At 41.6% G+C, this 25629-nt stretch overlaps 1 protein-coding gene across 1 annotated transcript in view; it reads right to left on the minus strand.

Moving 5' to 3' along the window:
• Positions 1-25629, minus strand: part of Col4a3 (collagen, type IV, alpha 3 (Goodpasture antigen)) — a 90137-nt gene that overhangs the window by 41381 nt on the left and 23127 nt on the right. The window contains exons 6-23 of the mRNA XM_005395714.1: positions 22799-22843; positions 22174-22218; positions 21423-21485; positions 20689-20742; positions 19898-19924; positions 19137-19214; positions 17754-17816; positions 17609-17644; positions 15299-15340; positions 15002-15079; positions 13049-13111; positions 12608-12667; positions 11034-11078; positions 10170-10223; positions 9280-9321; positions 7245-7329; positions 3187-3222; positions 504-668 (exon numbers count right to left, since the gene is read on the minus strand). Coding sequence (XP_005395771.1) covers positions 504-668; positions 3187-3222; positions 7245-7329; positions 9280-9321; positions 10170-10223; positions 11034-11078; positions 12608-12667; positions 13049-13111; positions 15002-15079; positions 15299-15340; positions 17609-17644; positions 17754-17816; positions 19137-19214; positions 19898-19924; positions 20689-20742; positions 21423-21485; positions 22174-22218; positions 22799-22843 — 1081 coding nt within the window. The remainder of the gene's footprint in view (positions 1-503; positions 669-3186; positions 3223-7244; positions 7330-9279; positions 9322-10169; positions 10224-11033; positions 11079-12607; positions 12668-13048; positions 13112-15001; positions 15080-15298; positions 15341-17608; positions 17645-17753; positions 17817-19136; positions 19215-19897; positions 19925-20688; positions 20743-21422; positions 21486-22173; positions 22219-22798; positions 22844-25629) is intronic.

The raw sequence follows: 25629 nt of genomic DNA on the forward strand, positions 1-25629 counted from the left end.
CTGATGCCAGGGCGTGGGGAGCCATGCAGACACTGCTTGAAAATGTGCATGTGTGTCTGGGAGGTGGGTTTGGTTAGTCCCGTCCTGTGGGGCAAGTCTTAACCAGTGGGAAGCAGGAGCTGGTGATAAATTCTTGCTTCTTCCCTTGGGACAGACTGTCCTGAGACAGCTTCTGGGAGATACACTGGAGGGGCTGAACAAGCAGTTGCAGGGGACCAAGGCCAATTTGATAACCAGCTGTCCTTGTCTGCTTCTCTCCCTCACCTCTGCCTTCCTCCCACTCTGCTCTGTGAGGAACTCGGGGGAAGGCTTGGGGGCATTTGCAGTCATCCCGGCACCATAGTATCTTTCACGGGTATTTACTAACATGAAACGCCATTGGAAAGATTGCTCATAACAACCATACAGACCGTGCCAAGCAGTGCGTGGAATTTATTGTCCCTGATCTGTACATAGCTGTCCTGGGACAAAGCACACCGAAGGCATCCCCAATACATCGTTACCTGGATATCCTGGAGGTCCTGGTGACCCTGCAGGGCCTGGTGAGCCAGGACAGCCTGGCGGCCCGGGAGGCCCCACTGAGTCCTTTCCCGGGGTCCCTCGCTCCCCTTTGCTTCCTTTCAAGCCAGGCCATCCGGGGGCTCCTCTAAGGCCAGGCCTCGATGGTCCTTGGAGAAAATAACAAGTTGTGGTATTTTAACTTCTTTCCTGATCAATGTATATCTATTTTTTAGCTGAAACACTGATACATTCTTCTTTACAATTGAGAAATACATAATGCATATAAGATGAAATGTGAATATTATTGCTTCCTTCACCTGTGGCTTTGTGAAATTAGATCACAGTGTGTCAAAGTGCAGAACACTCCATGCCCATGTGATTTATGTGATGTGTTCTGAGGAATTTGAATGGAGTTTGGGGCATACTAGACACTTCTTATTAATAAGGACTCATGAGATATTCTTCCACATATTTTATTTTGTTCATTTTTTAAAGTCTAGAGTCAGTGCCCTAATTGAAAGGGACAAAAAGTTGTAGCTGGACTTAATTACTGCCAATTGTCTTAGATATAAAAGGGAGCAGAGCTGGGTATGGTGGTGCACACCCGTAACCGCAGCACTCGGGAGGCTGAGGCAGGAGGATCGCTGCAAGTTTGAGGCCCGCCTGGTCTACAAAGTGAGTTCAAGGCCAGTCTGAACTCTGTAGTGAAACCCTGTCTCAAAAAGACCAAAAATATAAATTGTTTTATTTTACTTTTTTCCCATAAAATAAAAACATATAAAATTAAAAAAAAACACACCTCACTATCTAGCCAAGACTGGCCTCAAACCCACAACAATCCTCCTGCTTCAGCCTCTCAAGTGCTGGGATTACAGATGTGCGCCACCATGCCCACCTAAGAATTTCTAAATTAAAACAAAAATTAAACAGCTGCTGTCCCCTAGCCTCCAATCACTTACTTTGTAGTGACAGCCTTTTTAAAAATGAGACAGAAAATGTGGGAGGATAACTGGCAGCATTTTATAGGCTGCATAATGGCCAACAATTGTCTAATCTCGACATGTCACGTACTAATATTGATTAAACTTAATGCTCAGATTTTTCAGCAAATAAAAAGACATGAGTCTATTCTTGCCAGCCTACAAGGGGCCATTTATGGAATTCTTGCTGTGTGTAATTGGAGCAGATACAGTGTGATACAGTTACCCTATATGATTATTTTCTGCTTTCCTTAATGAGCTACAAGGTACAGTAGTGCTCCGGGGGAGCATTGCTGACCACCTCTGCTTGCATGGTGGACAACGGAATCAACAGGCGACCACCAGCCAAGCCAAGCTCAGGCCTCTGTATTTGCACCACCATAACGGCGTTGGCTGCGAAACGAAATTGGCTACTGCTCAATTAGGCAGAAATGAGACTGCCACTCCCTGAGAATTACCTTATCTGGTTTTCAATAGCAATTTGGGTTTAGGGAAGTTATTTTATAATTGTGATTACAAAGGGAGATGAAGTCTTCTTTTGCAAGGTTAAAAAAAAGACAAAAATTTTTTAATTAAAAATTTTAAAAGGGGGAGGTGGGGCAGAGGAGGGAGGCACCTCCTGGGAAGATCGTCAGGACTCGGATGGTACAAACCTCACCATAATCTTCAGGTGTGAGGATATGAGTGGGGAGCAGTTTCGAGTTGCTGCCCTGCCCACAGTTAAACTATACCACCACCAAAGGGGTGAGAAACCAGCAGGAGAAAGACCTGATCATTTCTTATGATTTGAGAATAAAGGCAAATCATCTGATTGATGTGTGTTTCCAAACTTACAATTTTCTACTCATTGGGGTCTGTTCATTGCTAAGGGCTCTCAATCTTTGGCCAGACCTCTAAAATGTCTTTTTGCTCATTCCAACTTAAATTGATACCTACTGTTAATTGTTTGATGTGCATTTTTCCATGTATATAGAGGTACACATGATTTTTTCCATTTATGCATTTTTACAGTGTGATTATAGTATACGCACTACTCTTTTCTCTGATTAATTTTAATTAATAATAAAAATTATGAAATAGTTTAATAGATTGCATTATATAAGGAAAAATATAATTAAAAGCAAAGAACCAGTGTATTGATTTATTGTCATTTTTTCTTTTTCTTATTTTTTATTTTCTTTTAAAAAATGCAGTACACTTGTAATTGATGGTCCCTTGCAGACCTATTTCTAATCCCATTCTCCCTTTCTCAAAAGGAAAATATTTGAGTTACTCACATATTAAAATTTAAAACTTTACAGAACAAGTATTATTTAAGTATCCTATGTAACTTATGATGCATAATGAAAACTATTGTTTTCAGCCAACCTAATTACTGTAACGTTATCATTCCCTGTTCCGTTCCTCCTCTGGATTTCAAGGTCCCAACTCATATCCCAAAGTTACTGCAAAAATTCCCTTGTCAATAAGGCTCCTAGACTTAGTTTAAACCACTGACAAGTAAAACAGAGCATTGTTGAATCAATTTGTATCAACTTCTGCTTTCTTTTGCACCATTAGTCACAAAGATAACAAGAAGCTAGAACTATATTTAGATCAATTAATAGAACATTTATCTTCTTACATAAATAATACAAACTGAACAGAGGGCAGTGTACTCTTTCAAATAGTATTTCTATTTGTATTCCACAAAACATGGACATACCACGGCTTCCAGGAACTCCAGGGAGACCGCTAGGACCTGGGAATGTATAAAATGAATTCATTACAAAGAATAAATGTTTCCCTGTCCATTTTTGAAATCTTGAGTGACATTATAATAATCAATATAAAAAGAATTTTTGTATTTTCCCCCCACTGTCACATGGATAAGTATTAGGAAAAGTCACTTTTTTAGACAAGCCAGTGAGGAAATATTCTTAGATATCTGAGCTTCATAAGTAAATAAAGCCACCTGGTTTTTTTCACATAATTCAGCAGAGATTTGCTGCCAGCCTGCTCTATAGTTGGCACTTTGTTGGGAGTTCAGATGAGAGAAGAGCAAACACCACTGGGATACCAAAGACATGAGTTTGACTTTGTGTTTCATCTCAGATTGCTTCTAGCTGTAATGGTCTACATCAAATAATACATATTTCTATGAGTTATTTAAGGAAGTATACCAGATATATAGATACAGATATGTCAGTATCTATAATATATAATGCACTGTGAAATTTTACTCTTTAAGTAAAATTTTCATTTCAAATTTCATTTATATTAATAATTTGCCTGGATCAGTGATTCTTTTCCTGATCGAACATTAGAATAATCTGGGGGAGATTTTACAATCTGTCAGTCTCCAAAGGCCTCCTCCACGTAAGAAAGTCAGATTCTGTTATGGTTTAGATCTAAATGTCCCCCGAAGCCTCATGTGTTGAGAGGTGGAACTTCCGGAAGAGAACTGGATCCTGAAGGTGCTTGTTATACTCATCAGAGCTGAATGCACTGTTATGAGGTGCGGTTTGGTAAGAGGAGGCTCTTCCCTACTCTCCCTGCTTCCTGGTTGCAATGGGAGTAGCTGTCCTCTACCCAGGCCTTCCTCCATGCTGTTTCTGCCTTAGATCAGTGGACCATGGACTGGAACTATGAGCCAAAACAAACCTTTCCTCCTTCTGGTTGCCAGTGTTGAGTATTATGTCTCAGTGATGAGACGGTGACTGAAACATTTTGGTGCCAGGTTTTGGCCTTTGCTGTGACTTTACCTGGCCATGTGGGTCAGAAGTCTTTGGAAGTGGTTCACAGGAGGAGTTTGGAAATGTGAGCTAGAAAAGCCCCAAATGCTACAAGCGGAGTTTGACGGAAGATTTTAGTCAGAGTTTAGAAGAGCAGAATGTTGATAATAATACGGATAGTAAAAGCCAGGCTCAGGAGGTTTCAGTTGGGAACAAGAATTCCTTGGACAGTTGAACTAAAGGCCAAATGCATTACATTTTAGCAGAAAATTTGTCTCCATTCTGCCTGCATTCTGTGACTTCTAGAGCTTGAGATTAAGAGAGCAGTGGACTAATTCATCTGCCTGAGTAAATTTCAAGGCAGCCCAACATTCAGGCTGTGCCATGGATATTTCTGGACACTTCTAACCACATCTACTATGAGAATGAGGAACAAAAAGTAGAGCTGAATAATTTTAAAAATTTTTCTTTTTTTTTTTTTTGTTTTTTTGAGACAGGGTCTCGCTGTGCAGTTCAAGCTGGACTTGAGCTCACTCTGTAGCCCAGGCTGGCCTCAAAGTCACAGTGATCCTCCTGCCTCAGCCTCCCAAGTGCTCAGATTACGGTGTGCACCACCATGCCTACCTTAAAAAATTTTTCTCATGGTTATAAAGGGAGTGTTTGTAAAGTTGGGACCTATAAATTGGGGCTGAGGATAGCTTGTTTGATGAAAAGATTAGTTTTAAAAAGAAGCCAACTTCTTTGTACCAGGACACTAGGAAAGATACCTCAAAGGCATAATAGGAATCAGCAAGACCTTACCCTTTGCAGGCTCAAAGTAACCTGATTTGAGAAGAGAACTTCAGGAAACCCAGCTCATTCAGTGCCAACTAGGAAAATGTTTCCTGGAGTTCAGCCATCTTGGCACTTAGAGGCTACTGCAGTCACGATCCAAGGGGGCCTGACAACTGCTCTTGCTGGCAACAGACCTTCACATCATCCACATGGCACTGATGTTATAGACATGCAGAATGCAAAAATTGGGGGATCAGGGTGGCATCCATTCAGATTTTAGGAGGCAGCCTTGGAGGTCTGTTATGGTTCATGTCTGTGTGTCCCCCCAAAGCCTCATGTGGCCATGGGTCAGGCTTTTAGAGTTTGATTAAGGGTGTGAGAGCTGCACCCCTGGGGTGGATAGTTTGCATATGTAAGGGAGAGGAAGAGAGTGCTTGAGGCCATTCCTCCCCTATTCCCCCCTGGTGTGTGGTTGTTGTTTTGCTGAGTTCTGCACCAGGAGCTATAGCCCTCTGCCATGTGCCAGTCTGCCTTGTAATCTGCCAAGTACGGACTGAAACTTCTACAAACTGTAAGTGAAATAAACCTTTCCTTCCTTCACTTTGGGCGTCAGGTATTTTGTCCCAGCAACAAGAGAAAAGTAACCGAGACAAGGTCAGACAGTATGCTTCTCAGATGGCAGCATGTGAAGCTGTGAGAGTTAAAGCTAAAGGTACAGTAGAGATCCCAGGAAGTTGGAGGTGCCAGAAACTTGGAATGTCTACTGAGGAAAGCTTAAGGTAATGAATGGAGTCATCCCTAGAGAGAGGTCACGAGGACTGCAACCCATAATGCCCTAGGGGCAGGGCCACACGAGCCCTTTGGACTTCACATCTTGCCACAACTTGCCCCAGGTGCTAGATATGGAGCTACTGGATTTCATGTTTGTTGTTTTGGGTACTGGTCTTGCTTTGTTTAGAATTCTGTTTCCCCTATTTCCTCCTTTTGCAGTGGGACTGTTTACCTTATGCTACTGCATGTTGTAAGCATTTAACTTCCTTTTTGATCTTCTTAGGTGTTCACAGCTAAGAGTTTGCCTTGATTTTTAGGGGAGGTTTTGGAGTTGGACTTTTTAGCAATACTGGAATGGTTACAATTTTGGCAACTCTTAGAGATGGACTAAAAGCATGTTGTATAAAGAGATCATCAAAAGCCTTTTGGGGACAGGAAGTGGAATGTTATGGTTTAGATCTAGAATATCCTCCAAAAGCCTCATGTGTTCAGAGGTGGGAATTTTGGAAGGTGCTTGCATTGTGGGGATGCTATATGCATCAGAGTTAAATGTGCTGTTGGAAGGTGATGTCTGGTTGGAAGAAGTGGGTCACTGGGGCATGACATGGAAGGGTATCTCCCTCCCCTTCTCCTCCATGCTCTCTCTCTCCTTCCTAGCTGCCATGGGATGAGCAGCTGCCCTCTACCTGGCTGTTCTACCATGCTATTTCTGTCTAGGAACCGGAGGACCATGGACAGGAACTGTGAGCCAAAATAAACTTCCACTCAGTTAAGCTGTAGGTGTCCAATATTGTGTCTCTATGATGAGAAAACAACTAAGACAGAGCCCCAGGGATGCGACTCTGTCCAGATGATCAGTCTGAAGTTCCCAGGAATTCTACCTGGTAGCCAGGGATGAGCTACTGCTTGAGAACTTTCAGACCTTTCAAGTGATAGCACATATGCAAATACAGTTTGAATTCACAGTGCATAGGAGAGAGCACTGTTCTAAGATTCAGAAAACCATGGCTTTTACCCTATTCCATCCTTGTCATTATTTATGTGGATTTGTTTAGGCTGTAGCTTTTTGGTGTCTCTATTCTTTTGCATTTGTAATTACCCTGAGATTGCTAATGTTTTCTGGGGGGGTACTGGGAATTGAACTCGGGACCTTGTGCTTTCTAAGCAGGCACATGTGCCCTGAGCTATATCCCCAGCCCTGAGATTGCTAACCTCTTCCACATTCTATTCCTGCTTTCTGGCCACGTTAATGTCTTCTTGCAAACTTTAACTTCAGGCTTTGCTACTTAAAGACAATTTAATTATTTTTTATGGCACACTGCTTACATTTTTATGTGAAAATGTGAAAGTTAGGAGACAGCAGAAAATATAACAATCCATAAAAAGTAAAAGACCTCCTTTTCCTCCACCTACCTTCAAAATCCTAAGTCTGTAAGTGCATGCTAGCAACTAACTTGAAGGAAAGAACAATGACTGACAAAGGCTTGAAGAAATTTCTCCTTACCTTGTGGGCCACGAGCTCCTTTGGGCCCCGGTGGGCCTGGAATTCCTTCATCTCCCTTTTCCTGGTATACATCATAATATTCTGTCTTAAAGGAGAAGGAGAGGAATAAACAGAAAGGATAGCTATTTATGGATTGCTCATCAGTTGCAATTGCTCAAATTTCCTTATTTCAGCTAAAAAGATACTTTTTTCCTGAATCCATAGCTTGGCAGGAATATGATGGTTATGTATAGATAGTTGGATATATTTAAAGATAAATTTGACCTTTCTGTTATGATGCAGTCCAACTCATACAGTTATATGTACACACATACACACCCATTTATATACTAAAATATAAATTTCACAAAAATATTAACATCTTTATGACATATGATCAAATCTGATCAACTTTTTTATTCTATTCTACTTAACTGTTTTAAAATGCTGGTCTTGATAGACTAATTTTATTTCAAAGTATGAGCCAGGCGTGGCGGTGCACCCCTGTAATCCCAGCACTCGGGATGCTGAGGCAGGAGGATCATTGTGAGTTCAAGGCCAGCCTAGGCTACAAAGTGAGCTCAAGGCTAGCCTGAACTGCACAGCGAGACCTTGTCTCAAACACACACACACACACACACACACACACACACACACAAAACAAATCAAAGTATGGTGAGCCCCACACTTCCAAAGTAATGTGTACATTGTTTAACAGGAAACCATTGCCTATAAGAATCAAGGAATATTGGATCTGACATGCTCAGTGGATCTACTGTTCATCTCCTTAACCATTTATGTCCTAAGCAGAAGTGCTTTTTGAAGTTAGTAGAAGCTACAAAACGGGTTATGTTAGGATTGAGCATAAAAAAACACACAGTAAGCTAGGAATGAAAAGAATTCTTTTGAAGTACAATGGCAAATATACTTCAGTGCATTTATTTTGAAGGAAAGAAGAAAGAAACACAAAACTATTTGACTTATTTTTCTTCTGTTGCAGGAACCAATTACTTTGTTGACTTGTTTAAAATGAGGTAACAAAAACCCTGTAGTTAAGCAATATGTATGAAATCACAAAGCAACATTAATAATAATGACACAGTAACGTCTAACCTAAAACTCATAATGATACGTGTGCACCTGCCAGGTGTTGGGCATTGTGAAATGTGCCTTCATATAAAAGCCCATTTAATCTTCCTGGCAGCTCCACAAAAAACATTTTGGGACTGTCTGCATCTGAATCATTTGTTTTTAGTATAAAGACACAGACTTTTGGGATTCTCCTGAAGTTAGTGAGTTAAATTACTTAGCTGGGGATCTGAGAACTGCACTTTTAATGAGACGCCCCCCCATTCCATCTTCACCCCATGATTTTTTATTGTCATGAGCCCTTTCCTCCAACCTGCACACTCAGGTGCAGCAGCCTTATTCGGTATGCTGAATGTGACACCCACTTTCTTTTGAGATAGGAGATGAACAGATTCCAGAACTCCAAGCCTGGGCCTTCTCCTTCCTTTCCTGAACTCTGAAGCCACGGACTGCAGAATGTGCCTGTGTACAGCCTGCACTGGGGAGAGGAATGGTGCCTGCTGCAACAGAGCCTGAGCAATTTTTGCTGACCGCACATTAAAACCAGGGCTGAGCTTCAGCTGACTAAAAGTGCAAGAGTTGCCATAACCGGGCTCCAGTGGAAGGAAGGAGGAATAGGCCTCAGCCCTACATGCCCCACTGTCTTCAACTGCAGCCTCCTGACTCCATCCCAGGGCATGGGATCATCTTGGACCAGATCTGATTAGAGCAAGCTTTTCTTTTCCAGAGCCCAAGATGGCATTGTAGAGCCTTGCATGGGCCAAACAGAGTCAGGTAGAAATATTTATCTCTGGTCAAATGGGCAAATAATGACAACCACTATTTTTTTTTTTACCTACTTTGATTAAAAGGTGAATTATATCAAGTCTGTCACAACAATTAATAAGAAACACTGATTCAAAACTTCCGCAATACTTTGAAGTACTTAATCACATATGACATTAGTATTATCTCTAGTTACACTTACTGGACCACGAAATCCTGGAAGGCCGATGTCCCCTTTCCATCCCTACATTGAAAGACAATTACGAATTATGAATGCGTAACTCAGAACATTTACATATTTGGTGTAGTTAGAAAGCTGAATTCTAACTACAGTTGAACAAGAAGTCCTAAAATCAGTGCTAGTTCGGTATAATGAACAAAACAATTAGAGCGATATTGTCTTTATTTTATTGAGGAGCCCACATCCGGGTCAGGAATCCTGGCTATAACACATCTGCGGATCCGTGGGTTCTGCAGGCTTCCCCTACCCCATCGCCTTCATTAGATGTTCACGGGGCACATCTCTGTTGTCAGATGAGAGGACAGGAAAACCAGGCCAAGGGTTGTACATGACTTCCTGTGTCCCAGCCGTAATCAGTTCCCTTTGTTTCCAGCGCTCATCCCAGAATTCTACCAGCAGTGACACTAATTACACAATAAACTCTGAATCTACGCACATATCTACATACAGAAATTATGTGAAATGTAGCATGTCGTTAGAAGCAAGGAATGTGGCATAGAGTTCACAATCAATTGATCATGACTCTTCAGTGGTTCATGACCCAAGTTGAGATTCAGGGGTCTCCTCTACACTTGACCTCCAATGACCCGGAACTTCCTGCCGTGGTAGGCCTTTTCCAGCTCCTTCCTTGTGGAGAGCTGAAATCTCACTAGTGGGTCCCAAGTCAGCCAGCTTCAGCTACACGGAAGTCTATTATCTTTCTATCTTTAAGTAAAGCTGCCACATCTTTCCCTTCTTCTTAAATATGCTAATGTATTTTAATGAGGTCTTTGATTCAAGTCCTCATTCCCGGGAAGAAAGGCAACATCCAATCAGACAAGCTAAAGACAGGATGTTAGGAAGCCTGTTACCTTAATGCCATCTTTGCCCTTTAATCCAGGGAAGCCCCTGTTGCCTTTGGGTCCCTAAAGAAAAGATCAAAAAGAAATGGGTTAGAAGACACCAATGAATTGCTTCTGCTGGAAGCAGGAGAAGAGTGAATTCCTTTTAAAATTTTTCAATATATTATTAAGTTGACAAGTAATAATTCATACCAATTTATGGGGTGCAATGTGATATTTAAATATATCACATTGATTATATATATATATATATATTACTTTTCATACTTTGTGTAATGATTGAATCAGGGTAATTATATCAACCACCTATCATTTCACTGTGGTGAAACATTTAAAATCCTCTTTTAGCTATTTTGAAGTATACATTATTGTTAACTATAGACGCCCTACTGTGCAATACACAATAAACAGATCATCAGAGCTTATCCCTCCTATTGAGCTGTAGGTTTCTGCCAGTTGACCAACTTCTCCTTATCTGTCCCCCACTACATCTGTACCTCCACTCCTCAGCCTTTCTCTTTTTTTCTCTCTTTCTCTCTCTGTCCCTTTCTCCCAGTATTGGGTTTTGAACCCAAGTTCATACATACTAGGCAGATGCTCTACCACTGAGTCACATCCCTGGCCCTGATCACCTACTTTAGATTCCACATATGAGTGAGATCAAGTGAAATTCATTTCTCTGCATCTGATTTACCATAGGTTCATCCATGTTAAAAATGTGCTCAGATGACCCCTCAAAATTATGATTCTTAAATGTAGTTTTCAAAAGCTTTAAGCTCTTCATTAGTTTGTAACTATTTTTGAGTCAAAAATCCTTTTTCATCTCATAGGACTTCCATTTTCCTTACATCAGTGGGCCAAGTCAGGTCTTACCTCAGTGCCCGGGAAGCCAGGTGCACCATCTTTTCCAGGCTTTCCCTAAAACACAAGTAAAACAAAAGCATGTAGGCTACTGAATATGGGTAACTTAATAAACATGGAAAACTTAAATGATAGCCAGCATCTCCTCTTGATCTCAGGTAAAAAAGATTCCATGAGGTTCCCATTCAGGTTCTGTGGGGAAAAGCCATGGATCACAGAGGAAGCCTTGACCATCTTCTATTGAGTAGAAGCTAATTAGGGTGGGAAACCAGAGTCAGAGGAAGGGAGAGAAGATACGAGTAGTTAAGCTTAAATCGCTAGAGTTGATACTGTCTGTCTTAAGCTTGGAAGGAAAGTCAGGGAAGCACTGCGCAGAAGAGCGAATAAGAAAACCTAGAAAGAGTGAGGTGTTCACAGTCAATATATTATTTAATTTGAAATGTTGGCATATTTCTAACCTCCCCATGTGTGCATACTTCCTATATGCTGTATACTGTGGTATCTACATAGACGTGGCTTGAGAATTAACTATTATAATATAAATCATTTCTGATAGAATTAAAATTCATGTTGGCTGAATATTTTTCTTAGGAAAAAAACTACTTTTTCCCAACATATAATGTTTAGAATTTTTACATAATGTATGTGTTTAGAAGCCAGGTGTAGTAGCACATGCCTGTAATCCCAGCACTTGGGAAGCTGAGGCAGGAGGATTGCTGTGAGTTTGAGGCCAGCCTGGGCTACAAAGTGAGTTCAAGCCAGCCTGAACTACATAGTGAAAGCCTGCCTCAAAAAGATAAAAACAAAAGCAAAGAACCCCACAATATATGTGTTTAAATTTGTTCATAACAGAGCTAGGTGGGGTAGTCGGCCAGGGGTGCTTCTGTTTTCCTAGCAACCGCTTCTGGTCACATGATGTCCTGTTTCCTTTGGAAGCCTCTCTCGTCTTTCCCTCTGGGTGGTCCTGATGGGCTGTCAATCACAGGAGCCCACCCACTTCCTTGGCCAATCAAATCATTTTTTTCCTCCTTGGACAGCTATTGTTTCAAAATGAGACACAATACAAGCCAAGGTGAGCTAATTAGATTAATTCTCCAGGATGGTCTATATTGACAAAAGGAAAAAGATGTTCTTTGTCTGTTCAGATGCCTGAAGTTGTCTGCTGTTGTATCTCATTCTCTCTCCCCTCTCATGGGGAAAGATCAGCTGCCAAAGGATGGGATAAGGCTGATCCTAGGGAAGGGCAGAGGGAGGTAAAGAGTCCTGCCCCTGTGGCTTCAAGCTCTGAAATCTTTGAAGCCTCTTTTAGTCTGGAGCTTCTCAGACATTTGAACAAATAAATTTCACTTCCCTAGCTTTTAAAACGTTATTTTTAACTTCAGCTAGTTCGAGTTCAGCATCTCATTCTTGCAAGCTGAAGACTTAGAGCTAGGGATGAGCTCACTGGGAGAATCCTTGCCTAGCATGAGGGAGACCCTGGTTCTATCCTCAGTGCAAGGATGGGAGTTGGGTTAGGGTTGGGAATGTTGTGGGGAGAAGAGTCCCAGCCAATCAGGGTGCACGTAACATTGAATTTCCAACTTTACCTGTGCGCCAATTTCTCCAGGAGCACCCTTTTCAGATCCGTATGACTCGCCCGGCAGTCCCTGTGTGAATTAGAGTTGCGTCAACTTTTACAACTTGTTGATTTTTTTTACTTACACTGATTTTGATTAATTTGCTTCTTCTGATTAGTCTGCCACATTTAAAACTAAGTCATCTAAAAGAGAACTCTGAAAGAGAATATTTCTGAATATTGCTTTTAAAACAGATGTCAAAAAGCAGGTAATGAGTGTGTCATACATGGGAAATAGTGCAAGGATCTAGCTAGAAATAGATACTAAATAATTCTAGTATCATGATCTCTATGGTCAGCTGTTCTCACGCTTTAGCAAATGCTAAGACTGAAAGGTAGAGCCTACATCAGAAAAGGTGCTGAAGTTCTACTTTAGGTGTCACAAGAACAACCACGACTCCAGGTGACCTACCGGAGGTCCAGGAGGTCCTGGTCTTCCCATGGCTCCCTCATCTCCCTTCTGCCCCGTGAGGTCCTGCAGTAAAAACAATTCAAGGTCATTACAAACAAACCAACCCAACAAGATTACACTAATTACACTTGGAAAAGTCCTTTTTCTGCTCAGTGCATTGGGTTTGTGTACTACAAATGTGCCTCATGAGAACACAACCCCAGTCTGGCCTGTTTCTCACATTTCAAATTTTATACATGAAACCCCACTAAAACCATACATAAACTCTTTCATAAAAAGAAAGTATCTTTTGGATCAAGCTGCATTAAACTAATTTAATTCTGTAATCATCTTTCCATGAGCACAATCAGGTCATTTCTAAATTATTTTACCTTCCTTTCTAACATACTGAAAGTATTTTCACTAGAATCAATGATTTTTCTGTGCAAATGCTCTCATAATGATTTGATTCCATAATCAAGTTTGTTTGAGCCACTATTTTCATTTCTTGTGTGCGTGTGTGTGTGTGTGTGTGGTGCTGGGGATTGTACTTAGGCCGTCGTGTCTGGTAGCCAGGTTCTCTGTCACTGAGCTACAACCCCAGCCCTTTAAAAATATTTATTTATTTAATTTATATAGAAAAAGGGTCTTGCTGAGTGTCTCTGGCTGGCTTTAAACTTCCCATCCTCCTGCCCAGCCTCCTGTATTGCTAGGATTACAGGTACATACCACCAAGACCAGCCGATCTTCACATTTTATTGATTCTATTTTCCCCCTCCAGGACAAGTCTTCCTTTGAGGATGCTATTTTTGCCAAACTCAATTATTTTTCCAGGGTCAAACTTTCAGACCTAGACCTCATAAGCTGAATTTTTTTTTCATTCTTTAGGCAATAAAGTTTTAGGGTTCATTAATTTTGCTTTTGCCAACTGTCTCTGCAGAGTTTAGTTATTTTCCTCAGGCCAGTCTTTTTCCGATCTGCCATGTGAGTTATTATTGTGGTTATATCAAACTTTTCCCTGCTTTACTTCAACTCCCCTCAGTTTTGCTTTGGTAATTTGTATCTCATGGAGAGTGTGGAGTAGTGATGGGTACTGAGTTTCTTTTTGCTGTAAAGAGGTTTTCTAAAATCGTGGTTATGGCTGTCCAACTCGGTACAGATTCTAAAAGTCACTGAATTGCACAGTTAATGAGAAAATTTTACATCACGCAAATTATATTTCAATAAAATTGCTAAAGATTAGTTATAACAAAGATCTAAGAATTGTATATCTGAAAAGATATATTTTACGGTATGTGAACTATATGAAGCTACTATTTCAAGCAATAGACTTAGCTTAAAAGAGAAAGCTAGTTTGTCTTCACGTCTTAGCTAATCCACAAGATTGTTAGCTCCCTCCCCTTCCTCACCCATCCCCCTCCTGAGGGTAACTCTTGGGTAGGGTTGGTGTATATCTTGCAGATTCACTTTTTGTAAGCATCCAATTATGGTACCTATCCTGGCCCCTCCACTGTGCGAAAAGCAAATGTTAATGTCAGTGTAAGAGGGTTGTAGTGCTCTTGGTGAGGAAAGGGCCCACAAAGTCCTTGGGGTTACAACGGCCAGGCATAAGGGCCCCATTTGATCATGACACCCTGCTCCCCCTGTCTTTAGGGCGTTATCATCCAACTGGGTCAGAGTCACACAGTCTACATCAGGGATAGTGAAAGGGGACAGTGACAGAGGGTAAGCAAAATCAGGCTCTGGCTTTAACTCTTTAAGAGTCTTGAAGTCACTTGCCTCAGAGCTTCATCTAACATCTCCATTGGTTGACGGCAAAGGATGCGGGAGAAATAAAACCTAGAGGTACAGGCTGGCTGAGGGGCCGGGCTGGGCGTGGCTTAGAGGACAGAGATGATAAAGGAGGTAGGAGATCACCCAGACTTCATCCTAGAAATCGAAAGGCACTGTCTACTCCCACAGCCGCAGCATTACCGTTTTGTTATCTGGGCCAGTTAGGGTCACAGTAACAGTTCCTGGTGGTCCGGGGGGTCCTGCTAATCCTTTCGCACCCTAAAGATAAATAAACCCAAGAATGAAAAACTAGGCATCATCGACATTTCAACTTCACTATGTCTGAAATACCAATTTTACTCTTTCAGTTCTTATGCAAGAAGACAAAGCAAATGGAAACGTTAACTTTACCGTGGCCAGTAAATAAACTGAGCAGGCTGATGCGCTACAGAACTTCAAGGAATCTCACCCACTGAAAAAGCACGGCATTTAAATTACCTGCTCTCCTTTTCGTCCTACTACATTATCGCCCATGTGGCCCTGTCAGAAAACACAAGACGGCATTTTAAACATATACGACTAAGCCCATTAGAGTTTCAATATTTGTGCCTGAACATTTACAGTTATCTTTTTTAATTAATTTCTTTTCCTTTTATCATCAGTTTTTTTCCAATTAATTTTATTGGTACATTTTTAGATATACATAATGATCACGTTCATCAGAGGGAGTTTGTACCGGTACATGATATATCTTATATTTGTCTTAATTTTAGAAGGATAAAAGTTATTTTAGCTGTTTTTAGAGTATGGGAGAAATTTGTTTCTTTTAAATGTGGAGATCTTGAGGTGCAGAAAGTGTAAGAAATTAATTTCATACTGCAGTCAGGTGGCGTGAGCCGGCAGTGGATAAAGAAAGGAACCCCGGGGTTAGGATGTAGCTCAGTGGCATAAGCGCCTGCCTGGCGAGCACAAAGTCCTGAGATCAATTCCTGGTACAAAAAAAAAAAAAAGGAACCCAGTGCAGCGGACGTTTTCCTGGCTCAGGCGCGAGCTAGTTCTAATCCCACTGGTTGTCCAAGTCCTGATGATTACTCAACTTCCTGGTTACTCAACGTCCTTAACTTGCACCTTCACTTCCTGATGTCCTAATTTTCCCATCCTAAAAATAAGAGGGATGGGCAGCAAAGTTCAGGGTTCTGAAATTCAAAACTTAACAGAAAAGCCAAGAGTGGAATTCAAGCTGAGTTGGCTAGTACTTTAGTGGCCTGAGACAAGTGTAATGTGAACACTTTCTCTTTGCCAGGGTTGGCTGCTATGCAAGGAATGTTCCCACCACGACTCATGTTGTTATTTGATCTGCACTGTGAGGTATTTAGAGATGGGACCTGGACCATTCGTGGGTTACTGGGCTAGTGGGTTATTACGGGAGTGGCTTTGCTATGAAAGTGTGCTCTCCTTGGCCAGGCCTTTTATGGTCATGGGACTCTGCACATGGTCCCCACCTTCAAGAAGACCGTCTTTTGATGTGGCCCCTCAACTATGCCTTCCTAGCCACCAGAACTGTCAGAAATAGATTTCCTTTTAAAACAATTTGCCCAGTCTGTGGCATTAGGTTATAGACTAAGACAACAGCCACCCATCACTGCAAAGTCTTTTTGTTTTTATGCTTCAGAGGTCTGCAGCTCTTTTCCCTTATAGCCTAGAAGAAATCGAGGAATCAAAAAGCTTTAAACCTCAGCTCTACCATTCATTGAACCCAAACCTATCCATCTCATAAGGCAGTAATGGGGACTCTTTTAGAGACCTTCTGCCCAAACTGCAACTCAAAACCCACTTATTTATGAAAAAGTGCCAACACCGCACCTAGGTATATTGTTATCTGATGCTGGAATGCAGGCATGATGCTGAGGAGACTTGGTTGGGGTGCCCACAGAGAAGGCTGTGTGTGCTACTCTGGCACGTGTGCCATAGGTTCACCACCACTGTCAATAGAATTTTTGTGCATGCATGCATACGTGTGTGTGTGTGTGTGTGTGTGTGTACCCACTTTGGGAAGTACTTACTAATAATTTCCTTGAGGGCTCAGCTTCACTTAACATTTTTACCCTTAAACTAACAATGAGACCTTTAAATAGAAACACATGAAGTATGTGAACATGACAGTCATCTTTTATTTATTAGCATAAGATCAGGTGGGTTTTTACAAAGCAGCTCACTATAAAAATTGATAGCATAATGTGTTGGGTGACCAGTAGGACTATAATAGAAAAGCCCCCCTCCCCTAAGCATACTTCAGTTTCTTAGCTGCCCAGGTAGTAGTTCCTATTCCAGTTCTGGTAGCTTCTGTCTCTTAGAAACGGCTGGTCACTGTGATGCACAGCTGGTCACTATGGCGCACATTATATAAACCAATCCCCATTGACAAGCCATTCTGCCTCTGTACTTCTTGCTTGCTGATCCCATATAAGCCCTAGACCCCCAGAGATTGGGGCCTCATATTCTGGGAATGATCCTGATCAGTGCCCGTCGACATAAATAAATCTGCCTCCAAATCCTGGGTATTGTTTTGGTGTTTCTGCTTGCCATTGCAGGATTATCAGAAATGGAAAGATTATGGGTTAGGAATCCTTGCCTTTTCCCTGCTGCTCAATTTCCCTTCTACTTGAATTAAAACTCTGTATCAGGGCCGGAGTTGCTAACTCCCTTCTCTGCTGAGAGAAGTGGGGCAGAGATCCGTGTAGAGAAGCAGGTGTGGCTTTGGGTTGGTTAGAGCATTCAGACTGATACAGTCTGTGGCCTGGGACTTACCTTAGGTCCCGCAGGTCCTCTCACTCCTGGAAAACCCTAGAAAAAGACACAAATTAAAATTACAGCAGGAAACACAGCCAGTCAGAAAAATTTAAAAATGTTTTGCTATCATTAATTTGCTTAGACATGGTGACTTTATACTCACAAGGAGTCCTGGAGGTCCAGGTGGGCCAGGAGGCCCAGGAAAACCTGGTGGGCCTGGTAGACCCTTGAAATTAAGAGACAAATAAGAATATATTTAGATGTACTTCTCATCTAAGGACAATGTCTATTCATTAAATGCATCAAAAAATATCTTCATAAAACTAGAAGAACATAAAATGCCTCCCTTCTTTTTGTTTGGGTGGGAGGACCAGGAATCAAACTCAGGACCTTGCGCTTGCCAGGGAGGCACTATGCTTTGGAGATATACTCCCTGCCTATGCCTCCCTCGTAAGTGACTGCATCACTACAAAAATATGGCATGGAGTGTGTTGCCAAGTGTAACAGCTACCAGGATCATCCTGACCTGTTGTTTTCAGGAAAAAGATCAGGGCAGTGACTTTACTTGAGAATATTTCAAAAATTTGCTTTCCCACTATCTCTTCCGCCCTGTCTTTGGCCCAGCACGATCTTCTTTTAGTGCCCACCTCTTCATTTTCCAGGTATATTTGTGGCTTACCTCTCCCTTTCCTTATCTTTATGGGGTTGACCTCCTTCCCCTGAGGCCTCTCTGACTACCCCAATTTGGAACTCATCTTCCGGTCCAGACTCTTGCTGTCTCTCCTTCTCCACATCAGTTTTCTCCTTCGCATTCATGACTGCCTGACTCTAGAACTATCAATTTACAGTGTTTTCTGTTTTCCCAGTAAAATATAACTCCCAGAAGCTTTTGAAGCCTTTTTTTCTTTTTCTTTTCTTTTTTTTTTTTTTGCTGATTTATATCCTGCTGCATCCCTAAAATCTAGAAAAAGTCCTTGCCATATAATTGACATCTAATAAATATTTATCTCTTCCTGTCCATTCTGGATAACCGTTGGGCTACACACAGATAGATCAATCAGGCAAGCAGGCTATTTAAGGAGGAAAGTTGTGTTTAAATAAAGTCCTTTTATTTATTATCATGTAAATTTTGAAGTAAGACCATTACTAGCATGACAGTTGCAAGTGATATTCAGTGCCTGATACAAACTCATCCTTGATTTCAACACAGATTAAATGGAACATAACTTCCCTGAAGACTCCTTACATTCAGGAAGTCTTAGGAGACAAGTTTTAAGGAGAGATTGAAAGACATATATGCAAATATCATCTTGCATATCATCATATAGCTTATAATAAAGTACATGCTTTTGAATGAAATGGGGCAGGCATGTACATAAGCGTAAGCATGAATATCTGAATGTGTTAAAAGAGTGAAAAGGACATATGGGGGGAAAGAGATGGAGAAGAAAAAGGAGAGAGAGGGAGAGAGAGAGGAGAGAGAGGGGAGGAAAGAAAAACAGGAGGGAGAGAGACAGGGAAAAAAGCTCTGCCTTGATGGCTGTACCTGGAATCCCGGGGCTCCCGGCAACCCCAGGTCACCTTTTCCATTGAGTTCTCGATCTTCTCCTTGAGCAGGAGCACCCTTGAAATTGGTGACATTTATCAAATTTTATCAATGTTATGTTTTCAAAACTCTTTTACACATTTACTGAAAGTCATACTGCCTCAAGGAGAGGAGTGATTCCCAGGTTACAAACTTTAATAATTTAGGATTTTGTAGTTAGCTTAATCTGAAGAATTCAAATCATTTCAGCATTTTCTGAGCCAACAGTTTATTGTGGTAGGATGAAAGATATAAGGCTAATAAATCATTTCCCAAGATTCCCAAATTAGCAGCACTTCCTGGACCTGGATGTGGGTATCTGAGCATGAGATCAGTGCTCTTGCCCTGGATTCTGTGCCCTTCAAGCATGATGCAAATCTGTATCCTCAAGACTCATCTATGACAAGAGCTAGCAGGAGCTGTTCAATAGGAGTAAATATCAGGTCCTACTTACCACCGTTTTGGAATTAATAAAGAATTGTTTCTGAGACAGTGTCTCAATATGTAGCTCAGGCTGTCCTTGAACTCACAGAGATCCTCCCACCTCAGCTTCCTGAGTGCTGGGATTACAGGAGTATATCAACACACCCAGCTAATTTTGGAATTAATAAAGCCTGGCTTATGAAATCTGACTTGCAATGGCTTACATATAATTAGTTAATAGGTCATTTTCAGACACATCCTTAGAAACTTGCGATAATAATAGTCCGCAGATGACTCACCTTTTGTCCTTTCAAACCAGAAGCACCCTAAGAAAAAGGCTGCATATTAATAACTGGAGGTGATTCAAATACCCACACTCTGATTGGTCCCTCTCTGTTACTCTGCCTTTTCTCTCACCGCCTATTTCCAACTGCTTTTCAACATGCTCCAGTCCCTCCTTTAAACAAACCAACAAAGCCTCCCTTATCTCCTGCCCAGCCCCCCACCAGGACTGCCTTGTCTCTCCTCTCACAGACTTTCCCATTCTGTTCCTCTCCCCTCATTCCGCATTTCCAAATCTGCCTCCTGGCTCCATCCTGCGCCCTTGCTAATTTCAGCCAGGACTTTGATGTTGCAAAAACCATTGTCAGAATGTCGATTCCCATCTGAGTGGGCTTCTCAGGGGCAGGAGGCGGTTGCCTGCGAATTCCGCTACTGCTGCGCCATTTTCTATGAGTCTCTCCGTATTTACAGGCTCATTCCTTTTGACCTAGATGCTATAGGCTGGAGCTAAGTCTTGGTGCTAAGGCTCTCATGCTCACTTTTGAGGTGCTACAAGTCTAAGCCTCGCCTCGGAGCAAACTGGCCTTGGCCTATCAGGCCTCTCTACCTGAGTATCTCAAAAGCAAAACAAAATCTTAAGAGTCTGAAACCTGCACTCAATTCATTCATTCGTTCATTTGTTCATCCATTCCCCCTTAGTGGGACATCTGTGACAGCTGCCCAGCCTTTCCACGCTCATGGCCATGTGGAATAGACTGATTCCTTCATACTTTGTGTTTATAGCGAAGAGTAAGAAATGCAAACCTACCATGAGCCCTGGGTATCCTGGTGTCCCTGGAAGTCCTGGAAATCCTTGTTCACCCTGGAAGGCATAAACACTTCATCATTAGTCTCAGTTGTTCTAGAACAGCCTATTTAGGTAAATATCCCCATTTCTCTCTTCCAACCAAGCAGTGACAAATCTTGGCAAAATAACCCAGATTCCTTATGGCTACTGGACCATGAAGCTGAAGGCCAGAAAATCATTATCTTAATTGAAAACAGGATTAGAATCTACTGTTTCTCAAATTGTGCATAAGTGGCAGTCTAATTGTGCCAAGAACTTTTTAATTGCTGCTTCCTTGAAACTTTAGTAATTAGTTCATTCATGGCCACCATGAATGGGAAGGGAAGAGTTCATTTAGAAAACAAAAGGAGGTGAGCCAGCCTCGAAAAGCTCAGGGCTTCCTTTCCAAAGACTCATTTGCACTCAAGGCTTTTAGTTTCTGATTTACATTCACAAACTCTGTCGAAAATAACGGGTTGCACTCAGCCGCTGCTTTCTTTCTGTTGGAGAACACGGGAGAACCTCCTTCAAATACAATTAGGAAGCAAAGGGTAAAGAGAAACAAAGAGGAAGATTTCAGGCTCAGAATCACACTGCTGATTTAACTGAATCAGTGTTTCAGGAGACCTTTCAGAAAAGCACATCTCGTTGCTACTTTCCCTTGACTTACTGATTTGACAAAGCACATATCAGTCATCTGCGTCAGCGGCACCTACCTTAGAACCATTGCATCCTGGGAAGCCTGGGGGTCCATATGGCCCAGTATGGCCCGGGAGGCCCTAAAAAGAGAAGAAGTCTCAAAGACCAGGCAAAACCTACAAGGCTGGGTACCAGAAACACCCATTAGGAAACCAAGGGAATACCTGAACTTATCTAAATAGCTACTGAAACATAAAAGATGTTTGATTAGCAAATTTAAGTCTTGGCTTAAAATATAATTTAATAATGCAACACACCAAACAGACCAATTGAAATAAAAATGATCAAGCAATAAAGTTTTTGTGCTGTTTTGTTTCTGTCTATGTTGTTGCTATTTTGTTACTTTTCAAGAAATTCTCTTTAAAATAAACTAATATTCAAGGGAAAAATGATCAAGTGAGATGAGGATATTTTAGATAAAGCAAAGGCCATTCTACAGAAACCAAAGTCCCTTGACCCATTGCTATACGCTGGGGTGAAAGCAAGAAAAAAAAAGAGGGATGTGTAACTATTTTATTATTCTATGCTATTAAACAGAATCATCTTATTCTATCTATTCTACTGAATTCTGCTTGTGTTTCAGGAGATATGATTTAACTCATAGGGCATACAAATCTACATTCTAATCTGTTATTCAGGTCTAACTTGCCATTTTCTTCCTGGAGCAGATGTATAAGAACATATTTCTGTGTGATGTTGTTTTAATGTCCTCATTAGGATGAGCTTATTTTTAATTTTTCCACCCACAATTTTTTTCTTATTACTTACTGGAAGTCCAGGAGGACCTGAGAATCCTGGTAATCCAGTTATTCCCTAAGACATAGAAAAGAGGAAGGGGTAAGAAAAACAGTTCTAAAAATGTGCACCCTGCATCAATGAAGTTACTTCTGTTGCAATGATCTCTCCCTGCAACTATGATTGGGAATACCTAAAAATGATTAGAAAAACAGAAACAGTTTGAAGATGCCTTGTAGATCTGACATTTGTAGAACTTTACAAAAGGTGCTAGGGCTGATTTTGGCTTTGGGGGATATATTTTTAAGGTATGCTTTGCATGTAATAAAATGCATGCATCTTCTGTGAGCAGATTAAAGAATATTTACTTGTGCACACTTTTCAGTAACCGCCCATGCACAACGAAATAGCAAACCCATCACTCAGGAAGCCTGCCCCATGCCCGCCCTATCAGGCAGCACCCGCCCCTAAGAGGTGACCGCTATTTTGACTTCATTCACTATCAATCAGTTTTACCTGTTCTTGACCTGCATCTGTGGAAACATATTCACATACTTACTTCTTTCTGATATTTGTATAACCTTTATGCTGCAGAGTTGATCTTTTTAAAAGAAGAATGTTCACCCAACAATCAGGATGGACTGGTTGGACTACTAACCCTTATACCTTTGGGACCAGTGAATCCTGGAAGTCCTGGAGAGCCCTAGATCCAAGGGAAGAAGGAAAGGTAAGCACTGTGGACACTTATGGCTCTAAGAAACCCATACATTTCTGACGCCAGTCTGAGTCACATGCCAAGTTGTTTTGTTTTTGTGACTATTTCATTGTTAATAAGGCTCCATGGCTTGCTGGTTTCATCTGACAATAATTTATCCCAGGGCTGGGCGTGCGGTTCGGCGGTGGAGGGCTCGCTTAGCATGTGGAAGTCTTTGGATCTAGTCTATGGCACACACAGGCACACGCACACACACTCATACCCTCCCCCCCCAACAAATCAAATGCTTGCTCCCCACAGGGGGGTTTGGGGCCTGCAACATTAACATCATGAGGGCGCTTGTTAGAAATGCACACTCCCAGACACCCACCTCCTCTTCCTCCCACTCTGGCTTACCCACCACCCCCACTGACTTAGAATCTGCATTTCTGACACTATTCTTTGGGGATTCTCCTGCACATTAAATTCTACAAAGCCCTGCATCACCCAGCCAGCTGTTGGGGCCTGATAAGGGTGAACGTCACCATTGTAACGGCAGACGAGAATAACCATCAATATTTCCTGTGCAGGAGAAACACTTTATTACCAAAATACTGTGCGCCTGCCATGCACAAGTAAATAAATAACGAGCTAAGGACTGTCTGAACCAGAGATAAACTTGCTCTGGGCACATAATACAGGTCTGAGGCCCTCTTTCTTGGAGAATGCCCTTAAATGGAGAATATTTCAACTAAGCCACCTGCTGTGAAATTTCTACTGTCCAAAAGCTACTGGCATTGTTCCAGAGGGTTTCAGCATGTTTTGGTATTTTTGATAATTTGGGAAAAGAGTGTTACAGAGTCTTCTGAGATTGGACTGTCAAGGCCAAAGTCAGCCTTTCCTGCGTGAGGTGGAATTCCTGCTGCATAGCCACTTTCAAGGCTGTTCTTTTTCTCTGCAGGAGGCTGAGTCATGCAAGAGGCATACGAGTGACTTGCAGATTGTACTTCCCCACTGCAAATTTTCTCATGCAAGAGATGTTGAGAATTAAGAAAAGAAGCTTATAAATCTGAAAAATCTTTTTGCTCTAGCCTGAATATTCTCTGATTGTGCTTGGTTGGATTTTCATTCGAGGCTATACAGATCTAAACACTAGGTTTTAAAATATGAACTTTATAGCAGCATGACACCGATTTTGAGTTAATTTTAGGGACTGCTTGCCCATGAGTAACCCATCCAAGCACCATGTGTCAATGACTATTATTTTAGTTGACTGCTGGCATCTCGAAAGACAGAGACAAGCAGTGTAAGAAAAAGAGAAGGAGGAAAAAGGAAATGCTGAGCTCATTCTACCAGTGAAGTGGAAGCAGATGCCAGTCCAACCCCAGAAGAATACATGGAATTTTCAGACTTTTTGCAGAATCTGAATGATTTTTCAAAAGCAGCAGAGAAACAGCATATGTACATGAATATGACCGACATGGAGACGGGAGAACCCTCCCACAAACAGGTACCTCTTGCATTTTTACTGTACACTGTAGGTGTGGATTCAGTTTCCTGGTTTCAAGAGTTTTACTCTGGCATTGGAAGTGTGGTAGAGGAAATATTTACACTTGATCTTTGCCCTCAGTTTCTAGTATAGAGCTCCTAAAATTCTTATTTCTTGAATGACAAGGGTACAAGGAAGATTTTTTGTTCTAATATAGGGTCTTTGATCCCGGTTACTGACACAGAGCCCCTAAATTGCTTGGAATTTTCTGGGGGATAGAAAGAGCTTTCATTCACATCAGGGCGGCTCTTGGTTGGCTCCTGGATGGGGGGCCTTTCACAGGAGAGAACCAACCATGCTAAGAAGCTTGGAACTTTCTGCTGCGGCCCCCACCCTTCTGTGAGCGGAGAGGAGCTGGAGACTGAGTTGGTAATTGATCGTGTCTTTGTGAGGCAGCCTCACTTGCTGAGAATCCCCAGATAGCGCAGAGTTAAGAAATTCTGGGTCAGTGAGCACTCATGTGCCAGGAGGGTGGTGCATGCCAACTCCGTGGGGGCAGAACCTTCTCGAACTTGGGTCTTGTTCAGATCTCACCCTGAATGATACCTCTTCAGCCAGCGGTTCATATGTATTCTTCTCATAAACTGGTAAACATAAGCAAATGTTTCCTTGAGTTCTGTGAGCTGTGATAGCTAACTGTCAAGCCTGAAGTCATGGGAACTCTAATTTGTAGTTAAGTTAGAAAGAGAGTAACCTGGGGACTCACTACTAGTGACTGGCATCTGAAACCGGGTGGGCTGTGGTCTTGGGGACTGAGCCCTTAACCTGTGCCTCTGCTGTAACTCCCAGGATCCAGTGTTAAATATAACTAAGAAGTAGGGTACGCAGTTGATGTCCAGCTAGGGAATTACTTGTGTGAGAAAAAACCCCATATAATATAAAACAAGTTTGAATTCTGATCTTGGCACCTATTAGCTGTGTGATCCAGGACAAATTACTTAAGTACCTTGCCAGTTTCCTTAGCCGTGGAGTGGAGTTACAGTGGGAACTAGGCTCTGAGTCCCCGTAGTCATGACTTACAGGGTCAGTGTGGGAGAAAATGAGATACAGTGAAGAATAAATGGCCCAGTTTCTGCCACAAAGTACATACAGTGTGTTGGCTTTATCATTTAAATATTGTATACATTATGCTAATACATATTCTAATACATAGTGTATACATTATGCTAATACATATGCTAATACAGTATGGAATTTTTAAAAGACCATATAGATGAATTGGAATTATCTTTCACAATTTGTTAGT

Source organism: Chinchilla lanigera, unplaced genomic scaffold, assembly GCF_000276665.1.
Source record: "Chinchilla lanigera isolate Chin_1 unplaced genomic scaffold, ChiLan1.0 scaffold00052, whole genome shotgun sequence".
Lineage (NCBI taxonomy): Eukaryota > Metazoa > Chordata > Mammalia > Rodentia > Chinchillidae > Chinchilla > Chinchilla lanigera.